The sequence below is a fragment of the Boleophthalmus pectinirostris genome, unplaced genomic scaffold (assembly GCF_026225935.1).
Source record: "Boleophthalmus pectinirostris isolate CB_2022bp ecotype Guang Dong unplaced genomic scaffold, ASM2622593v1 HiC_scaffold_23, whole genome shotgun sequence".
NCBI lineage: Eukaryota > Metazoa > Chordata > Actinopteri > Gobiiformes > Gobiidae > Boleophthalmus > Boleophthalmus pectinirostris.
In genome coordinates, this window is record NW_026571207.1 from 11,450,270 (window position 1) to 11,468,088 (window position 17,819).

Sequence of the window (17,819 nt, forward strand, 5' to 3'; positions counted from 1 at the left end):
CAGTGTTGGCTTAAAGTACACACACACACACACGCTCAGAGAAATATATACGCAGACAATTTAACGTTGACACAAGTAAGACACAGCCATGACTGCTCCTCCGCCGCTGGGAAGCTAACACGCAATCGCTTGTAACCGTAGATACAACACTCATCCGCGATTGATCCCGACGCGCTGTTTCCCGGGCAGAGGCGTGCGCCAGACTTTGTGCAATCAAACATCCTGTCCGGTAGAGTACGGCTGTTCTCGACCATCATGGTGAACACAGCAATTTCCCAGCGCAACATGGCAGGAGGGTGTCCGTTCTGAGCGAGGATCTCTCTGTGGAGCTAATTACAGACGCGCGATGGTAGCCGTGCTATTTCACCCGCAGCCCCCGCCGCTATCAGTGTTTGTGGGCATTGTTTGTGCGTAGCGTGGTACAATCCTCCAGGGCTGACGCGGAAGACTAGCCGCAATGTCTGACCAAGTGTTTCAGATTGGATTTCTCTGGTCAGCGTTTAAGTTAAAAAGACTGAGGTTACTTCCGGTGAATGTATATATCTTGAGAAATGGGTCGTAAACTATAGGTACAACTTTCTAAACTACTCTTACTATGAAATTAATTTGGAGGATAGGCCAGAATTACAGAAATTGTCTTTTTAGCGTCAAAATGTAGAGGTTTTAACCTGGTCTATAGACAAAATCTCCAGTTGCTATTGACATGAAACAAAATTTGTTCTTCGTCAGCACAAATGAACAGACTTTTTTTATATTACTATTTTAAATAACTATTGAATTAGTTTAAAAGGCTCATGTTGCGCTATTTTCCGAACTGTTTTAATGTTGTTTCCTCATCACAAATACACCTTGAGTTGTGTTTTGTTTCATTCACACATAGGGATGTAACAATAACTGAAATAATGTGATATCGTATCGTCAAAGTTCTCACAATAATATCGTGGACCATCACAATATATCGAATTACAAGCCTCTTTGCCTTAAATTAAGAGTTATGGTGCAGCAACAGCTAAAAAAAAAAAGACAGGGAACTACATAGACCATGATCCTTTGCTCCATTTCAGTGCAGACTAAATGAAGAAATAACAGTTCTAAGCACTTTTAAGTCTTAGTTCTTTGGATTAAATCTTGTCAAGGCATTTTAAGAGATGCATATTAACAGTTTTGTTACCCTCCACAAAATATCACAATAAATACCGTACTGTGGGGATGTATATCGTGAAAATACCGTACCAATATCATATGATTTGGATACTGTTACATCCCTGATCATGAGCCTCTCCATCATATCACAAGCTTTTCCACGATATCGCGATAACTATTCCACGTTGTGATGTCATAAGGTGATACAAGAAGTGCTCCACTGTTTTTAAACTCCAGACACCTTCACTAGAATCATTTGGATGATTACAGCCCTGGAATTTCTCATCTCTACTGAACACTCAAACACTGCCAAATATCACTGCCAGAACACAACTCCAGGTATGTTTCTTTTTTCTTTCTTTTTTTTTAATCAACATTATAACAAGAATTAAAGGGTCACAACAATAATATATTTTTCGAAATTCAGGACCTTTTATATGGCAAGTTTGCGAAGTGCATCTGTAACAAATAATAATAAGGTTGAATATTTGTGATCTTCTGTTTGGTTATACAGTATACGCTGCTGCCCTCCATCTGAAATTATGGCATCAATTAAAACAGAACACAATGAATGAAAAAAGAAAAAGCTGACAGTGATATTTACAATGTCCTACTTCAAACTGATGATTTAATTATTGAAAAAAAGCACTGTATAATTTTAAAAGGTAATTGGTAAATGCTGCAATTTGCTGGAAAAATTACATTTTATAACCCTGCATCAAAGCCATAAGTTAAGCAATTTTACAGCTTTTTTCTTTTTTTTTTTTTAAATTGATGCTTTGAGTAAATGGTAGAATTTGCCTCCATTGTTAGAAAATGGAAATCAGCAGTTAGCCGTTGTATATTAAAAGTTCATAATGTGAATTCACAGTCAAGAAAGTACTTTCCTTCCTTCTGAACACCGGGAAATATAATTATCTCTCCAAGCTATTCAGAACATTGCCATTAAAGTGCAAAGGTTGAGTAATTTAAAGTAATGTTCTTCACATTTGAATGTAAGAACTGTCATGTCTGAATTGACCAAACTGCACTTTGTACTTATAGCTGAACTACTGCTGACTTTGAATATAAAAAATGTAATGTTAAACCAAACTGGCTGAAGTGGTTTGATTCACGAGGTAGATTACATTCTTCATGCTATTCTCCATCTCTGGCTCCTCAATTAAACCTTCATGCACATTTTTTAAAGTAAGCTCAATATATCTTTTCACAAGCTTTTAGTTTACTTTAAAAGGCGTTGTACCTGATTTTTACAGTTCGTTTGTGAATAACAGAACTAGTTCATCTTAAACAGTTTGCAGTACTGTAGTCCAAATTTAACAATCATTAACCGCATTAAGTTTCTACGGCTATGTTCAGACTGCAGGGCTTAACGCTCAATTCGGATTTTTTTGTGTGAAATCCGATGTTTTTGCGAGGTCCTTCACATTTCCAATTAAATGCGATTTGTATGTGACTCCAGTGTGAACATTAAACGGCCCAAAAGTGTCCCGCATGCGCACTGGAGACACGATGACGTCAACCGCAGCGAGCGTGCTCTGTGTTTACGGAAGTTGTCCAAACACGGACGCGAGCATTGAGCACCTGGAGATTTTAAAGTTCCTCTCGTACCTGAACCAGAACATGAACTTACCTGTTTTAAGGAGGAGATTGAGAAGGAGAAGGATGAGGTTTTTGGCTGTGGCGTTTTGTGGGGCAGTCCGTTGAAAGGAACGTGTGGATGTGGAGACGTACCCAAGAGTGGTGAGGAGCAATGCCCTTCGCTTCAGTGACACGGAGTTCATTAACAATTTTCACCTACTTCAGTGCAGAATAGTGATGTTTGTGGCTTGTTGATAACGTGTAGGTGGATGAATGCGCTTTGGCAGTTCAGACTGAAGTCGCATGTCAAAAGATCAGATATGTATCGGTTTCAGGAGCACATATCCAAGTGACCTGGGTCGCATTTGAAAAAATCTGATCTGTGTCATTCAGACTGTCATTAAAAGATCAGATCCAGGTCACATAGGGGCCAAAAAATCTGATTTAGGTCACTTCAGGCTGCAGTCTGAACGTAGCCTAAGTTCTTTTCACAACTTTCAGAGGACAACACAGATTATTGTCGTGACTGTAAAGCTACCAATAACTAGCATGCTAACATGTACTTCCTACATGTTAGCACTACATTACTGGACATATGCTTTATAGTTACATGCAGACAGAACACAGTAGACTTATTTTGACCTCTAAAGCAGCTTATACAATATATCTGTACAAGACAATTTTAGCTCAGAAACATGGTTTATTACTTGTATTTTTTAGTTTTGAAATCTTTTGTAGCTTGTAAAACTTACTTTTATCTCTTTTTAATTGCAACTATTGTTGTTTTTATGGTATTTATACTATTTATAATGTATGAAATGCTCTAAATGTATTCATATTGTGGGGATCCTCAAAGTACAGCGGGGGGTATTTGTGTAATGATTATAGTCTATTATAGTCAAGTTTGTGGCTTTTATTGTTGCCTTCTCATTTGAATTTTGAAGCTAGCTATCAAAAATGCATTTTAGAGCTAGAATCTTATCATTTCATACTTGATATTACAACGTATTAATAATACGGTATCATGTTTTATATTACAAGACTGTAGAAACACTAACCTATGACCCTCGAGCTTGTATTTCATTGTATTGTACACTTTCATATGTGATAAAACAGTAAAATTAACAGTAGAGGTGAACTTGCTTCATGCTTGGGCTACTACTAATCATACCTGACATGGTTGATGATGAGGCTGGAGGGGGGGATGAAGAAGTCATCGACCCGATCAAAGCGCCTCCCGATGGGCTGAGTGTGCAGTGTGTGGTGGGCCACTCGTCCGCTGGCCTGGTTAATCACCTGGAACACAAAAGGCAAAGAATCATATTTAAGAACAAATAATTGTACTCTATTTATCCATGAATTACACTCTGCTCATCACTAAACAATGTGTGATGGTCTAATGAAATGTTATGTAAATTAGTACCAAATGAAGTGTGCTTTTGCCTGCTAATGATCCACGGGTGTCATACTTCTAATCTATGACACCCGTGGATCATTATGTTATAATTTGTTCTAGCCTATATTATTATTTCAAATCACAATATTGATCTAAATTAACTTAATAAAAGAAGCAAATCTGCTGTCTTCCACATTAGAAAATGGAGGTCATCTCAACAAAGAGCTGTGCAGAGTAAAGTGGTGGATTTTTTTTCATTTGGGCAAAATATAAATTGGAGAATGAAGTATGTACTGTAATGTGTTATTTATTATTATTATTATTTGTTACTGTCATTTCAAAGTAATTTGTTACATTACAATATTACTGTATTTAAAATGTAAGGCATTACAAGACTATTGCAGCACCTTAAGTTACTCTCACCAAAATAATTGTGCGAAGATGCCGAACTTTTGCGCCATATATGGACTGAACCAGGACTGAACCAGGACTGAACCGAGGACTGAACTGAGGACTGAACCGAGGACTGACCCACCACTAAACCAGGACTAAGCCAGGTCTAAAAAAGGTCTAAACCAGGTCTAAACCAGAACTGAACCAGGACTAAACCAGGTCTAAACCAGGACTGAACCGAGGACTGAAACAGTAGGACTCAGCCAGGATTAAACCAGGTCTAAGCCAGGACTAAACCAGAACTAAACCGGATTGGACCAAGTCTAAACCAGGACTAATCTTGGACTAGGACTTTAGGCCCACCCCTGAGAGAACCCTGAGCCTGTGGAGCAGGGTGTCCACAAAGCTCGATCGGGGGTCAGCTGCGGTTACCTCTGTGCCGTGCTCTGTGCTCTGCACCCATGGTTACCTGATGATATATGTGGGTGCACCTCCAGGCCCATCCTGACATTTCGAACCATAATGATGGCATTTCACAGCTGCTAATATCGCAGTGATTTTACCGAATTTGTATGAAGAAAAATGAAAAACCCACCACTTCAATCCAAGTTAAACAAGCACTGTAAAGCACGTTACTGACATTGTAAAATATGACCATTTCTTTCCCTGTAATTCCTGACATTACTGCGTTACAGCAAAAAGCAAAGCATTACAGTAATTCATTACTTTTATAACGCGTTCCTCACAACACTGGAAATCTGGGCTAGATCGGAGCACTGAAGTCTTGAATGAAGTATAAAGATTACTCATCATGCACATATCAGTCCAAACACAACTTCGAGAGGATAAAAGAGAAGGGAAACAACTAAAACCTAGTTAAAAGCTCTAAAAAAATGTAGATTTTGCATAATAGGTCCGTTTTAACATTAAAGCTCTAAAAAAAGGAGGTTTTGCATAATCGGTCTGCTTTAACATTACATTATACTTGCTGATACCTGCAAGAACTCATTATTCCACTGGAGTAGACATGGGCACATTTCTGCACAATAATTTGCAAAGTGCATACCATCATAGTGTAAACGTGAGCTTGTCTCCGTGGGAGGCCATTGTCACGCCTGTCTGAATAATGACGCTGTGTACAGGGGCCTGGGAGCTCTGGTGTAGGCAGCATCTGCTTCCATTGTGCCAATATGTACAGGGCAAATTGCAGCAGATATTACCGCCATATTTATGTCCACGGAGCAGATGATAAATATGTGTAATGCACAGGCAGTATTCAAATGAGCCCAAGGAGCAAGTATGAATAATGACAGGAGCTATGGATGCTAGTAAACATGCATTTGTGTGAGCGCTGTGCAGAAGTGTTGAGCGTGTGATAACACAAGCGTCATATAGACAAGACGCTCATGAATGCAAGAACAATGAGAGGAATTCAACTTTATGTTTAATGTGTTTATCAGAAAACATAATTGAGAAAAACATGAGCTCTCTTTGTTTTTTTCATATTAACTCGAAAGCAAACACAACCTCTGACAGTTCTAGACATAGTCCTGGTATATAAACATGGACACATTTCAGTCTTTTTAATTTGAGATGGTCCGATATGAAATTTTGGAACACATAACAAAAACCAAAATTTTCCTTTGTTGTGGGCAATAACCCGTATTTTCTGATACCGATGTTTCAATTTTAAAATCCATTTTCAGTGGGATATAATCTCCACCCACAACCGCATTTCAAATGGAGCTAAACTGGACAGTACAGGATGGAGGATTAAAGAAAAGAGTGAAGGTGGAGGAGCGGGGTCTTGGTGACAGGAGCAGTGTGATTGGTCCAGCAGGTATTCACATTTCAAACTGTTTGTAATATGTTTGTAATCAGAAACACTTGGCTTGAATCAGGGCAGTCATGCGTGATGTCACCAGGTACTTAAAATTGTAGTGTCCACTGGAGCCAGGACACACAAATTTTTTATTAATTTTTAATCACAAAGCTGCTAATGTACCTTGTGGTGGATACCTCTGCCACCGCTCCACAGTGTTCATTTCATTTACATTAACTTAATTACAGCACACAAAGCTTACTTTAATTCATTTATTTACACTTATATTCTAATTTGAGTGCACACATTTTAGTTAATATAAGTCTGAATTATTTATTTACACTTATTATTTTTTTTATTTGAGTGGCCAGACGGAGGCAGCCTGATTCATCAGCCAGTTTCACTTCGTGGAAACCGTCTGACCTTGCAGCATTAGAATTCGTTTGCTCGACGGTAGGCAGGTACATTTTAAATTTAACCAATCTCTGCTATTTGGTTGTGACGTATGTAATGCTCCGCTAACGGGGCTAACTGGTATATTAAGCTTTTCCCAAATCACGTAGGGAGAAGGGCAATTCCCCCTTGATAAAATTCACCAAACATTCTCTTTGTTCCACCTTTAAATCCTCAATCGTGGGAATCATTGCCAACACAGAATATATGGCTCTTTGCCGATTGGCTGGTGCTCGAACTTATACTTCCGGGGTTGTTGCGAACCGTCTAGTAGTGTTTTCCGATTCCTGACCTAGTCGCTGGAGAGAAATGAAATTGAGTGGAGGCACTAGGTGGCGCCAGCCTGGCTAAGACGGAGGACCTTTGGCAGAGACCATCCACGCCGAACAAAGGGGGGAGCACTATCTTTTTAGTTTTACTAAGTTAGTTTGTCTAGTTTGTTTAAGATTACTTTATTATCACTTATTATTTCATGTATTATACTTTTCCTTCTTTTTAAACACCCCTGTTCTTTGTCTGGTCGGGTGAGTTTTGTTCTGTTCAGTTTGGTTTAAGTTGGGCTTTTTGTTAACGATTTACCTCATTTGAGCCTTTGTTAAATTACATCTTTTTTTTTTTTTTTTTTTTACTTTATTAAATTTAAACTTATTTTTATACCTTGTCTTTGCATTTTGGTTTGGTCCACTACATATCTACTTTGCACAAAACTGGTCCAAATATGACTAGGAACCATAGACAATGTTCTTAAAAACACATTTTAGTATAGTTCAGTAGTGAAAAAAGTAGATTTAGTGATTAGTTCCACAAACAATTTGCAAAGACATTCTAATCCAAATGAAAACTTCAATTTAGCAAACAGTTCCAGGTCCAGAATGTCATAATACTTGACCTTTGTAGTTCCATAATTACTTGAAGAATAAATAACAGTGATAAAGATAAATACGTTTTTGCTTTATTACTTGTGCTTGAAGTAAAGAGATGTCAATTTTTTAAAAAGTATAGTAGTAGACAGTAGATATGTGGTATTCTTATCATACACATTTATCTGTATCAGAACTTTGAAGTGTGATTTGTCAAGTTCTTGCTTCGTATTGTCCCCATACTTTTGTGCATATTTTACACCACTGAGCAGCTTTTGTCCTCAAAGTTGATGTAAGGATCTCTAGAAGCCCGGCAAAAAATCACTGAAGCCATTCCTCCGCGGCAAAGGTGTCACAGTGCCATTAATAATTGTCGTTTAGTGGAACAAAACAAATGAATCAGCAATTAAACAGTGAAGTCCCATAGAGAGTGTCATCATTCATAACACATTCAGATTGTATTGGAAAGCGGGAGGAATACAAGACTCTCTATGAATTAGTTAGAGCCACTGTCAATATGAGAGAAGAGGGCGTATTGATCTGAAAACAAACAAAAGAAAATGGATGGCGCTCAAGTTTGGAGGTTATCCGGGAATGATATGTCATACATTCAAATTAGGCAGCTCCATCTTTTTTCTTTTTGTATAATTGAACACAACATGTCAAAAGTTTGGACTGACCATCTTATTCATTCAGGTTTTTTTTTTTTCTTATCTGTACTACTTTCAAATTTGTGTATATATACAGAAGACATTGAATATATGAAGTAAGATATATGGAATTCCTACAACCAGTCAAAAGTTTGGACGCACCATCTCAATCAATATAGAATTATGTAATAAAACTATAATTCATATTTTTCGACAAAACAAAGGATGGCTATTTTGCGTATTTGAATGTAAAATGTGAAAAAACATAACTTTTTTTCCTTTTGCTACATAATTCCATATATTTTACTTCATATAGCTGATGTCTTTACGTATACAACATGTAGAAAGTAGTAAAAATAAGGTAATAAATAATAATAATACGTCTTTATTTATTAAGCACTTTTAAAAACAAGGTGCTAAACATGCCACAAAAGAACAACACAGAAAGCATAAAAATAGCGTACAGAAAGCATATAAAAACAATGATGCAAAGAATCCAATAAATTATAATAAATAAATAAAAATAAATAGAATAAAAATAAATACAGAATCAAGCTAAAACCACTTAAAGGAAGGCCAACTGATAAAAATGAGTCTTAAGAAGAGATTTAAAAGATGATACTGATGGTACGAGCCTTTTCTCCTCGATAATAATTATAATAAAACAATGAATGAGATGGTGTGTCTGAACTTTTGACTAGTAGTGTATCTTTCATTTTAAAGTGAAACTAAACAATAAATCAACTTTTTTGCTACTAAACCGTGCAAATGGTGTTTTTATAGCATTGTCTACTGTTCTTTTTTGAGAATTTTAGCGCAAACTAAATATATGTGCAGCTTCGTGTTCAAAAGCAGTCAAAAAGGTGCAGGCTGCCTTCAGTGGGCTCTGAGATTTCAAGTACTATGTGACATTACATAGAACTGCCCTGGTCAAAGCAAGGTGTTTCTACTTACAAACACCTAGCTGCAGGGATACCACGTTTACACATAGCTGGGTATACTGAGAAACGGATATTTCCATCCCTCTGTTTTCCAAAATAACATCGTGCACATAGCATTGTTTTCAAAAAAAGTTTCCCTTTACAAATACACCATCGAGCGCCGTCATAACTACACCAAGCCTCTGAGCGGCAAACAGTTGTAAGTATTACTCAAAAATATCTTGAAAAACTTGCATTACTGAGCAGGGTTGATGAAAAGTGTTTGCACCAGAAGAAATGCGACTGCTGCTCTGAATGCTTCCTTGATTATCACCATAGCAAAAGGTAAACATTGGTCACACTTTTGGCACGTCAGCTCCTAAAAATTTGTTAATCTCACTTTACACGCAAACGCCAAACCGTAGTTTTCCAGAATCTCCACTCTAGTTTTTAGAAGGATTTGTTTTCAGAGGCGAATTTGCCATTTGCGTGTAAAAGATGGGTACAAACGAAGAGAAATGTCTCAGTTTTTAAAAATACCAGTGTACGTGTAAACAGGGCCCAACACTGTTCTTTAAAAAACATGAAAAACATACCTAGGCTATTTTTAAAAGGGGTCCAAAGCAATTCCACACTTACCTTATGTATTCTGAGCGTCCTAATTATTCACCACATTGAGTTTATTAGCTCTTTTCACAACTTTTAGAGGCCAAAGCAAAGTTTTGTTGGCAAAATATCTGACATAAACTAGCACTGAGGCAAGACAATAGCGCAAATAAATGAACAAAAAAGGTCCAGGGCCTTTAAATATTTGGCATGTTTCATTTTTAGAATACTTGAAGTTGTTTTAGGTGCTTGTATTTCACTACACGCTCATAATAAGCACACGAGATGAGATCTGCACGTTCTGAATTTGTTTTCTTTGAGAAGACTCATTTCCCTGAGGATAAAAAGTTGAGCTTTCATCCACATTCACAGTTACCTGCAGTGAGTGTCTAAAATACAATAGGATTTGATTATGTTTCCCACTTTAAACAGCTCTAAATAGGGCAAGTGACATCTTTACTCTGTAATCATTTAGAATTCATTTGATGAGAGCTGCTGTTTGGGGTGTTAGTGGGGGTGTTGCTGGAGCTGTCAGTTGACTGAGTGTACACATTTTCAGACTATTTAACATACTGAACATTCCTCTGTCTACAAGTCTAATAGTCTAGTGACGCTTCCTTTGAGCCCTTTGTCACAAGCGCACATTAGTCACACAAGTGTTTTGCCTCTCTTTCTCAAAACAAGTTTGTCACAGTATACAGTACTTTGTGTAGCAGTTTTTTGCAAGATTTGATCGAAACTCACAAACAAAATCTTGTCCTTTTGATTGATCTGAATCATGAAGTGTATCATTCGTTTTTCAAAATAAAACCCAAAATAAGAAAACGAAAAAACATCAATTTTCTTCAATATTTGTCTCCAAAACTATAATGAAAAAACACATAATGATTGTTTTTTTCAGTTTTAGATTTTGTGTTTGATGGAAAAAATGATGGAATGATGGAAAAAACGGATAATGGACTTTTGCACCGCATATGGACTGAACCAGGACTGAACCAGGAGTGTCGGGACGAGCCCGGAGGGTGTGCCCGTGTAGACTGTGGGGTAGTTAGGACTGAGACCAGGACTAGACTGGGACCAGGACCAGGACTGAGACCAGGACTGAGACTGAGACCAAACTTGGACTGAGATAAGGACGAGACCAGAACTGAGACTGGGACTGAGACCGAGACTGAGACCGGGACCAGACCGGGACCAGACCAGAACTGAGACCCTGACTGAGACTGGGACTGAGACCGGGACTGAGACCGGGACTGAGACCAGGACTGAGACTGGGACCAGACTGCAACTGAGACTAGGACTAAGACCAGGACTGAGACCAGGACTGAAACCAGTTTAGTCCTGGTTCATTTCTGGTTTAGACTTGGTTTAGACCTGGTTTAGACCTGGTTCAGTCCAGCATTGCAGTTTAAGTCACGGAAATGGGAAATGACCATTAAAACAAAATCGAAAACTGAAAAAACGAATCGTTATCTGTTTTTTCATTTTTTGGTTTTAGAGACAAATAATGAAGAAAATAGTTGTTTTTTTGTTTTCTTATTTTTGGTTTTATTTTGAAAAACAAATGAACGAATGATACGTGGATTCATTTGAGTTGTTTGAGCGGACTAACAGTATGGCAGCAGTGTGGTGGGACAGGACTCTTCAGACGCTCTGTGCCTGCCTGGGACACACACTGGATGTATACTCCACACAGAAGATCTCTCATCCAGTCAGGTTCATTCATTTCAGTGACTCATGAGTGTCAATTTAGTGCTTCACTCGATGATCCTGCGTAAATCTGTGACATTTTGTTGTAACATATAATATTCTTTTTCTTTTCAGCCCTATTTTGCTTTGATACGGACAAACGGATATGTGCTAATCCATCGGTCAAACACATCCAACTTGGGGAGATCAAACCGGTGACAAGACTCATATCTTCGTAAAATGTTTTGTAGGAGTGTATACAGTATTCTTGGCTGACCATGCGAGGAATGTGCATCCAAATGCCGTGCCCAAAGACGGAAAACCTGGCAGACATGCAGCTACCGCAAATGAATCTGCTTTTGAATATCTAGAAAGTCCTCTGACATTGAAAACAGAGAAGCAAAAAGTCAAAAGAGTTTATAGAACTCAACTCAGAAGGCTACTAATGGATACTGGTCTATATTTACATGGTATTTACATGAACAGTCAAATCAGATCACTAGAATAATCTGATAATGAAATATTTAGATCTGAATTTCGGTGCAAGGGTGTAGGTTTGCATAGGGACGGTGGGGACATGTCACAACCAATATTTGGGGAAGACAAATTAGTCTCTACCAATATTTATTCTGATATTTTTCCAAACTCAATAGTATTAATTTAACACATTTTAGTTCACATATTGTTTATTAGACATTCTGAGATGTATTCAGTGATACGACAACAGGGTTATCCATGCTGCTATTTCACTGGCTGCAGCAGAGTGATGTCATTAGTGGAGTCAGGAGCCTAAACTGGGGAAGCGGCAGGACAGGGCCAGCACCTGAAGATGGCGGCTTGAGCTGGCGTGAGTTAAGACGCTGCACCAAACTTTGAAAAACATAAATTACTTGGCTTCATCTTCAGTTAAACTTGCCTTATAATGAGTCGCTGCGGAAAAAGAGCGACTATCGCCACAAGTGCACCTCCCAAACGGAGCCCTACTACTACAGTATTCCATGGAAAATGTCTGGACATTATCCCACAAATATCTCATCACCAACAAGCAAAGAGAAATCTGCTACAAACTTCTACAGCACTGTTATCTTCTAAATAATCATCTTAGAAGGGCAAAACTGTACATTTTGCGAACTGAAAAATACACCTTTGTTTTGGTGTTTACCGCACAAAATAAATTTGATCGTCAAAAACAAATCTTTACATCAGTGAATCTGCTTAACTGTTGTATTTGAGAGACAATTAATTTTAAAATAACTCTTTCGATCTTTAAAATTTTCTCATTTTTGTCTTAGAAATAATATTTGTTTTATTTGTAATCTATAAAGCACCTTGTGTACGTTTAGTCTATGGGAAGAGCTATATAAATAAACTTGAACTTGATTTGATTTTCCACGAGTTGCATAATTTTCTTTTCAAAACTTGCACAGATGTGAATAAATCGGATTACTCACGTCAGATGGAAGTGTTTACTATGGATGCAATGATAGTTATCTTCTGATTTGATACATGACTCAATATTTCGCATCATGATATCGATACAATTTCAACAAACATCATCAATAAACGTAACATCTTATTACATTTGTTCTGATAAAGCAGATTTAGACCATTGGAGCTGTGCACTTTACCTGGACATGCGGAAATATTCTTACACCCTACTGTTTACATGACATTTCAATAATCTGATAATGCCACAAATCAGATAATGATCAGAGTCTCGGCATGTATGTAAACCTGACCACAGTTCCATCCCATTTTAGAAACAGTTTGATATGAGAAAAGCTATAATCCTCCTTACCTGCAGAGTGGGAAAGTTGCGCTCCATATCTCCCCAGCTCAGCACCCACACTTGGTCATGAGACTTGTCGTAGTGAAGTTTGACAGGGTAGGGATCCGTGCTGACAGTCTGCGGAACAGAAAACACAGAAAACCAAATCACCTTTTAGAAGCGTCCACAGAATCCTCCATCTACCATCTGCACGTCTCCTTTGAAACCCTCCACTTTGATGTCTAGACATAACACCTTAAGAGGACTTTGGATTGCCTGACATCTGCTGCTAACAAGCCTGGGTTTTTGATGTAGTTTTTTTCCTTACCTTTTTGGAGTAGAATTTTAAATCACTCAAGTTTTGGAATTATACTATATAACCACAGACATATAATTTGTAGATGTGGTGTTTGATAGCCTTCAAAAATCTCAAATTATCAATAATCAAGAGGGTGCCAGCTGGTATCAACCCTTCTACTGTACACCAGTCAAAAGTTTGGTCACACTTTTATGTTTCTCCTTGATTTCCATGATTATTTACATTGTGGATTCTCAGTGAAAGCGTCTAAATTATGAATGACCACGTAAAATAACTCAAAACTTGTCACAGGTTAAAAAAATTAAATAAAAATACATTAAAATAGCCATCCTGCTTTGCACTTTTGCATCCCTTGACTCTGAGAAGTGCAACATTACCATTCCAGTGAACTGAAAACCATTTCAGGTAACTACGACTACGTTTAGACTGCAGGGCTTAATGCTCAATTTGGATTTTTTTTTGTGAAATCACATTTTTTTGTGAGGTTTTTCACATTTCCAATTAAATGCAACGTGTATGTGATCTCCAGTGTGAACTTTAAACACCCCAAAACTGTCCCACATGCGCTTTGGAGGACACTACGACATCACAAATGGATGCGAGCATATGAGCACCTGGCCATTTTAAAGTTGCTGTCGTACCGGAGCCAGAACATGTACAGCTTATTTGTTTTAAGGAAGAGATTGAGAAGGACGAGGTTTTTGCCCATGGAGTTTTGTGGGGCAGTGGCAGCAATGTCCATACAAAGGAACACGTGGGTGCGGAGTCACAGCCAAGAGTGGTGAGATTGCAGTGAGCTTCACTTCTTCAGTGACGCAGAGTTCATACACAATTTTCGTGTGACGAGAAAAACGTTTGTTGTACATTTGTGACGTGTAGGTGGGATGAATGTGACTTGGCTGTTCAGACTGAAGTTGCTTTTCAAAAGATCGGATATGTATCAGTTTTAGGACCACATATCCAAATTGCCTTGGTCACATATGAAAAAAATCGGACCTGTCATTAAAAGATCAAATACAGGTCACATAGGGGCAAAAAAATCTGATTTGGATCACTTCAGGCTGGAAGCTCATTGAGAGAAGGCTAAGCGTGTGCAGCAATGTCGAAAAAGAAAAAAATATTTAGGTGAGTTATTTAACTTTTTTTTTGCAACATAAATCCATATCCATCTTGTATCATATATTTCATGACTTCTGTATGTATATAAAATGTAGAAAGTCGTCAACATAAAGAAAAAACAGGTGAGGACAAAGCCTTGTTAAAAGTCATCACTGAATGTGTAAACCTTTTGATGTTTCATTTTTGATCATAATTCTTGTGCATCTGGATTAATGTCTAACCAAACTTCAGTAAAGCTTTCTGAACTTGTGTGGTTCTGGTAAACATCTTGTGACTACTAAACACCGTTTATAACATATTACTGCTGAAGAGGCCAGATAATGATGGAGTGTTTGATTTGTGTGGGTACCATCGGGTGGCCAAGTGCTCAAGTTTGAACAATGGACAGAAATTGAGAATGCTGCATGAATATCTATGTATATAACTCTAGGGAATTGTACAGTTTTTAAAAGAAATACCGAAACTACAGGGATTCTAGTGTGTTGTGATGTCTTGTGAACACAACCTATCAAATGGTGACAGACAGAATTGCTTTACCTACTAGAGTAATTGCCTTCGGGTCTTTAACTGTTCCTCTGACACATTGGAGCTATAAATTCAAATACACATCATGTCTACCTGAGTGCCTAAACAAAGAGGACTCCAGGGAGAAAGAAAAGTCACTCAGGAACGCCGTGCATGTGCCACCTTTAACAAAACAATCATTTTTGTAGCGTTGCACGAATCCCCTTAGGACTATATGCTGTTTCTGTACCATTTGGAAAGGGTAATAGCATTGTTAAGCTAGGCAAATATAGTGCCAAGAGAAAGGGGGCAGCTCCAGAGTGGGTTGACAGGAACAAGTAAAATCTAGCGTAGTTGAAACTAGGGCTGAGCGATCTATCGTTTTGGACCGAAAATCACAATCTCAAACAACGTGATTTTGGGAACGTCAAAGTTTAAGGGCGAAGTTTAGTTCTGTGTCGACTCAACGCACACTGCCGCCCTGCCTTGTTGCTGCCGTTTTTGAGGTCTATGCGCCACAAAGTAATTCACCACCACAACACTAGGGGGCGAGGATTTAAACCTGCCATTTGTGTAAAGTTTGAAGTTGAACATGAACCATCTCCAACGCGATAGAAGCACAGAACAGACTCATCAGCAGCACATCCCTCTGTCACAGGAAGAACACACATATTCCACTGAGTCCTGTCCTTTATTCCGACAGAAGCTGACTACATCAGCACACAAGGAGCGAGCTGTTTTTAAGCCTTTATAGTTTATGCATATTGGTTTTGAATTTAGTTTCTGTAAAACATAAACGAATGTGCACAAAGCTGCATTAAGCACATTATTACTCTCCGTATATTGAAAGAAAGGAAAGTGGAGTACAGGAAATGTAAATAGAGCAGTGGTAGAGATGACCAATCACAGCTCTTATTGTCTGCGTAAATTGGGAGTGGGTGCAGAACTCTGGTATGATGCAAGTTTCTGTGATGTTTGCAAATGTTCATGTGCACTACAACTTGATTTGAACAAAATTGTGGATGAAATCGAAATCACAATACCTGCCAGAAAAATCGCAATTAAATTTTTTCTTAGAATCATTCAGCCCTAGTTGAAACTGCTGTATTTTTTTCTTGATATGAGTAAATTTGACTTCTCAAATTATCTACCAATGAGTCATGACTTTTTGTTACACTTAAAGGTACACTGTGTAACTTTTCTGGTGGAGAGTCCGCCACCTGTTTTTACACATGGAAATGTTTTTGCTTTGTCATGGATGTTAAACCTTTCTATCTTTGTAGAGAGCAAGTTACAGGTCAGATCTGTGGAGAGGTGGCCTCTCTCACAGTGACAATACCTGTTTTTTCTATGTATTTTTGAAGAAAAAAAAAAGCCTGTATTTGAATAAATAGGGTAGTACGTGAGCTGTCATATTGTGGAACATTCCAAGCAGAGCAGTGACATATCTATAGAAACAAAGTGATGAACCCCCCCAACAAAAAAGTAACATAGTGCACCTTTATCTGTTCAGACTCCTCCCCTCCTCCTCTCTCTCTCCGCTAGAGTCCTCCAGGCACTGCTTGGTTTAGCAGCTCTATTTGAAATGTTGTTGGGGGTGGAATTAAGGTGTAGTCCCCCTTTACAGGAGCCGTGTATAGGATTTAGATTTAAATTTCCATATGCATGACGCATGTGTCCCCAGATACGAGGTAAACATGTTCAAATCAAATGTACCTTTTACTGACACCAATTCTAATGCTGATTTATTCTCAATTACAAAAACACTGCACATGATGGCCAGGTTGTTTTTGTTATAATTGGTTCTCAAGACTATAATCAATGCTGAAATCCAGTTGGTTTAAACTTAAAATGCCTCTGCCTGATCTGAATAGTCACTACCTAAACCACAGCACCCACAGCCAGTGATGAAGCAGTGCTAGTGCAGCCTCTGCAGCTCAGTGATGGAATTCAGGAGCTTTCACATCAGCCTGTCCATGTACTGAGAATGTATGTAGTCCAATGAGGTTCATTTGGTCTTCTGATAAGTTATGATGTTATTAGGTTTTCTTTTTCAGACCGAGAGTTTGTTTTCATACCTGACAGTTCTACCTCAGAGTGGTCAAGTGATGTTGCTGTGACGTTTCTGATCAGCTGATTTATACAGGTTTTGGCGCTGTCTTCCTATCGGTGGAGGACGACAGCGCCATCTGCAGTCTGATTTCCTTAGGACAGTATCCCGTGTGTGAAAAAAATATTATCATATACGAAATACCCTCCATGTCGTGCAATAAACCATACATCGGGGAAACAGGGAGGGCGTTCAGTTCACGAAAAAAGAAACGTAGAACAGAATGTGAGAAGGAAACAGCCAAGGCGTGCACATGAGCAACAAAACACAAAGCAGAACAGGAACAAGTCAAACCGGCCATCTCTGACCACTGTAAAAAGAGAACCACGTTATGGACTGGGACAGAGCAAACATCATTGGGACAGAGGAAAACAAACATCGTTGGAAAGAGGCCATCGAAATACAGAAATGAACCGACAGGACTGTAAACCGGGACGAGGGGGCTTTTTCACTCTCACACACCTGGGATACTGTCCTGAGGAAGTC

General features: G+C 38.4%; 1 protein-coding gene across 1 annotated transcript in view; it reads right to left on the reverse strand.

The window, feature by feature from the left end:
- Window positions 1-17,819, reverse strand: part of fstl5 (follistatin-like 5) — a 531,686-nt gene that overhangs the window by 13,176 nt on the left and 500,691 nt on the right. Inside the window, exons 15-16 of the mRNA XM_055159513.1 lie at window positions 13,312-13,419; window positions 3,896-4,020 (exon numbers count right to left, since the gene is read on the reverse strand). Coding sequence (XP_055015488.1) covers window positions 3,896-4,020; window positions 13,312-13,419 — 233 coding nt within the window. The remainder of the gene's footprint in view (window positions 1-3,895; window positions 4,021-13,311; window positions 13,420-17,819) is intronic.